The sequence below is a fragment of the Mesitornis unicolor genome, unplaced genomic scaffold (assembly GCF_000695765.1).
Source record: "Mesitornis unicolor isolate BGI_N332 unplaced genomic scaffold, ASM69576v1 scaffold45990, whole genome shotgun sequence".
In the NCBI taxonomy this organism is placed as follows: Eukaryota; Metazoa; Chordata; class Aves; order Mesitornithiformes; family Mesitornithidae; genus Mesitornis; species Mesitornis unicolor.
Window position 1 is genome coordinate 1 of NW_010159756.1, and position 4251 is coordinate 4251.

General features: G+C 40.9%; 1 protein-coding gene across 1 annotated transcript; it reads left to right on the forward strand.

The window, feature by feature from the left end:
* Positions 1-10: 10 nt before the first annotated feature.
* CDKN2C (cyclin-dependent kinase inhibitor 2C (p18, inhibits CDK4)) lies at positions 11-4247 on the forward strand (the record flags this gene model as incomplete). Its single annotated transcript, XM_010187755.1, has 2 exons — positions 11-569; positions 4098-4247. Coding segments are annotated over exons 1-2 (279 nt in total), but the record flags the coding sequence as incomplete, so codon positions are not given.
* Between the last annotated feature and the right edge of the window lie 4 nt (positions 4248-4251).

Here is a 4251-nt window from a genome sequence, read left to right on the forward strand (position 1 = left end):
CACTGCTACGGAAGACTTTTTTCCTCGGAGCTGTTGCTGCTAAAGTCTCAGATCCCGACTGTGAGCAGGGTGGGTTGTCTTCTTCTTCCGAGATCTCAGGTTCGAGTGAGTCTCCGGTATACGTGTATATGTTACCTACGACATATATAATATCTTGCCTAGCTATTAATCTGTTCCCTCCCGAAAGTGGCCAAAGTCTTTAATAGGAGTTACTCTATATGTGGAAGCAAAGAAATCTTCTTTCAAGCGGAGCTGCAGTTTTGCTGAATAATCACGTGTGAGTTAGGGGCGGGCTCTTGGCAAGGAGGTTTTTTACGAGTATTTACTACAAGGTCTACTCCAGAAGATTAACCATCCCAATCCTTCTGTCAGTCTCCGATGCCATGCCTGGTTAAAAAAAAAAATCTCATCTTTTTTCCGATCGTCAGTCACCCTAAAGAATGGCCGAGCCTTCTGGGAACGAGCTGGCGTCCGCGGCTGCCAAGGGGGACCTAGTGCAACTTACTAATTTGTTGCAAGAGAATGTAAACGTCAATGCACAAAATGGATTTGGGAGAACTGCGCTGCAGGTTGGTATCCAGAAAGGGAGAAAATATTTCATCACTGGTACCTACGTGACCCGGGTTTCCAAAAAAGACAACGTTTTAAGCAGGCTGGTGGATGAAATTCGAGTGGTTTTTCAAACTCGTTGGATGCCATATTTTATAACTTTAGTGGCTCCAACTCCCTAAAATGACGTACTTGAAATAAAACTGGTCAAAACCATTATTTCAATCGGGGATCACCCTCAATGTCAAACGGGCTACGAGTTTGCTAATTTTTTATAACTTCGTGGTGAGGAGGCAAGGAATGAACGAGCTGAGATGAAAATAAATCAGCTTAGGTGAGCAGGATTTCGTAGCAAGTCTGTAAACACAAATGTGCTGTGCTCTGAAGCTTAGGATTTCTTTCCTCTTCTCTCTCTATATATATGTATTTTTTTCCTGCAATATGCTGTTAAAGCTTGTCTTGTCTTGGTGCTGGGCTCTGCTGTAGACGGTACTTTTCCTTTCCAAGCTGTTTGTGAGGAATGACCTTTCTCATCGGGATTCGTGCTGCTAGGATCCCAGGACCTCCGATGTGCACCAGGACTTAGCCGACAGGGCAGGGGTCCGGCTCAATCTCTTGCCTTTTCGTTCATAATTAAGGGTTATTTTTTTTTTGCTTTTTTAGATCGGCTAGGAGGGCACTGGTTCCAGTTATTTCCTTTCTGATCGTATAGGGTGCTATGTCCTAATTTTTAAGTGTGTGGCTGTGCAGGCAGGCGGTTGGAACTCATCCAAGCTGCTATTTGAGCTGAGGGAAGAGTTTGCTTTTAATAAGATCAGATAATGATGGCGAAAAGGCTAGAATACCTGCTAAATAGTGAAAGAAGTGATTGATAAATCTGGAGAAAATATGTGTGGTTATTTGTACTTAAGTTATAAGTAATGAAATGTGGAACTAGACCTATAGTTTTTTTTTAATTTCACACATTAGAAAAATCATTTGTTAACGTCTCTCCCCCTGCTTCCCCCAAAACCAGGATAATAATTTCTGAAATTGGGCTTTTATAGCAGCATAAAGTTTGCGAATGTGCTCGAAATATTTACAGCTTTTTTTGGCTTGACATCAAAATGTTAGAGCTGGAAAATAAGCACCTCTTGCTAAAAAAAGGCAGGAATGACCTTTTTTTGACAATTTCGCTGAAGCTGGGTGTCCATGAGCTCCTCTCTGTCCTCTCAGCACCTAAATGGGGCATCGCATGGCAATGCAGGCACTTGCAGCAACTTTTAAGAGAGCGAAAGGGTTTAAATTAAAAACTTACACACAAACTAACTTTTTTAAGAAAGCAGAAAACATTTAGCCAGCTGGTTTATCCTCGGGTCAAGGGCTGAAAACCGATTTGTCCCACAGCAATATATTTTTTCCTCCTAAAAACAGCTAACTGTCCGTATCCTGATTTAAGGCATATTTTACACAATGCCATAGCATCCAGCTATATTAAGCAATCATCCACACCTTAACAATACTTCTTATCGCTGCCTAATCATAACTGAGTTAATGAACCACAACAAAAATCAAAACAGGAGAATTTGTCGACTTATTTTCAATATGTCTCATCCCAAAATGTGCTGTGGGTGCGTGGCCATGCTCGAAAGAGCTCTGTCAGTGCACTCTCCCCAGCCGAGATAATCTCTCCTTAATCTCTCTCTCAGTTAAAACGGAGGGAATGCCCCCATATTAATAGCACTGAATTTATATTTTTCTTCTGCATTTATGTTTAATTAAGCAGCTGCTCGGCTTGTCTTTCTCTGTGCTTTTTGTTTCTGATGAAGTGTACCTATGCAGGCCTCAAAATACATGTCCTGCCCTTGTGCACTTCGTCAGATTTATTAAATTAATGCTTTCTCCTTCTCGGCCTCCCTCCCCCCGAGTGAAACTTTGGGAAAAAAAGGGCATTTGCTGCACAGTTGTAGCCCACGTCCCAATGGCATCACCTTTTAGATTATTTTTCTCCCACCTCACATCCTTAACTGAAGCCTTCAGTCCCTTTGCCTGAAGACAGAAAACTCCCACTTAAACCAAACTCATGTTTTAAATTCACAAATAACACAGCTTGGGCCCTCAAAAACACCCCATAATGTCCATATTTTACTAAAGAAAAAGAGATCATAATGCCCTTGTTTGCTTTTACATTGCTTCCATCTCTGGCCAGAGGTGAAAGAAGTGGCATATACGGAGTTGGAGCCTTGGGGCACAGAGAAATCCCTTTCCCTGAATCCCAGCCTGTCTTACCTGTGCTTTTGCTCTTCCCTGTAGTTATAATATACCGGGCTGCTTTACAGACCAAACGCTGTAGTAATTACATTTATTACAGCTTGTGTTTTCTTTAAAAGTGTATATCAATTATTTTTCACCAGGAGAGCTTTTCAGCAAAACCCCTGTAGAAATTGTACATTATGCTAAATCTAAGGTGCTGTAGTGCTCGTTTATGCAGATTTATTTTTTTTAACCAAGATTTTCAAATCATTGTGTGGATGTTTCTAAGAAAATAGGAAAGGGATTTTTTTTTTTCCGAATTTGACACTTATAATGAGACTAATGACAAAAACAGGAAAATATTGCCTATAGGCTGGAGATTATATGTTACTATGTTCATTTTTTCAAAAATCATTGAGAAAACAAAAAATGAGGAATTTAGGGAAATTGGTGCAAGCTCTGAAGTCCTAAATAAGAGAGATTTGTTTTCTAATTATGATAATTTAATGTCACAGTTGAGAAAATTTAAAGAAGCTTTTTTTTCTCCTGCAAGGAACAGTCACAAAATCCAATTATTGTTGTTGTTTGCTTTATTTTAAAGGGTGTTTCTAACAACAGAATATAGTCACAGTTTACTTGTAGTGAAATTATTAAAGTATAATGTGATATACTGGTTTTGGAAGGAAACTTCTGGAACTTTGAAACATTCCTTTTAACTTCTCCTTTTTGGGTGACATAATGAAGCACAAATATTGGGGAGAAAAATTTATTCTAGCATTTATTTTTCTTAGCAGACACAGCTATGGTACAGACCAAATATTTGTTTTATGATAATGCACAGACAATGTAGACACCTGAAAGCTTATAAAAACATTCTACATTTGCTGTTGCTGAGGTAAAATATCTGTTCCTCAGGAACCCCATATTTGATGTTTAATGAATTTAAACAGCAGTGCAAAGGTGTCTCAATACTTGGGCAAATAACACCTAACCATACTTAATTTTCGTGTGTTAAGAAACTGAGATTCTTAATTCCCTTCTTTGCCATGTTTAAAAAAAAACAACAAGAAGTTGTATGCCCCCATTGTAATGCCTGTTTCAGACATTGATCTCTCTGAGACAGAAAGCTATTACCACCGAAATGATAGCATCTTCCACCATTTCACCGAGTTTAATGCAAAATACATTTTAAAAAAAAGATGTTCTGGTGCCTTGTAGCGGGGAAAACCCAGGGATGAGGAATGAGGATCCAGGGCCAGTTTTGGAGCACACCCCCCACCCCCCGCGGTGTTCAGCCCCCCCTCTTTCTCTCCCAGGTGATGAAGCTGGGGAACCCCGAGATCGCCCGGCGGCTGCTGATGAGCGGCGCTGACCCGGACCTGAGGGACGGCACCGGCTTCGCCGTCCTCCCCGACGCGGCCAGGGAGGGCTTCGTGGACACTCTGCAGACCCCGCCGGCGTTTCGGGCCG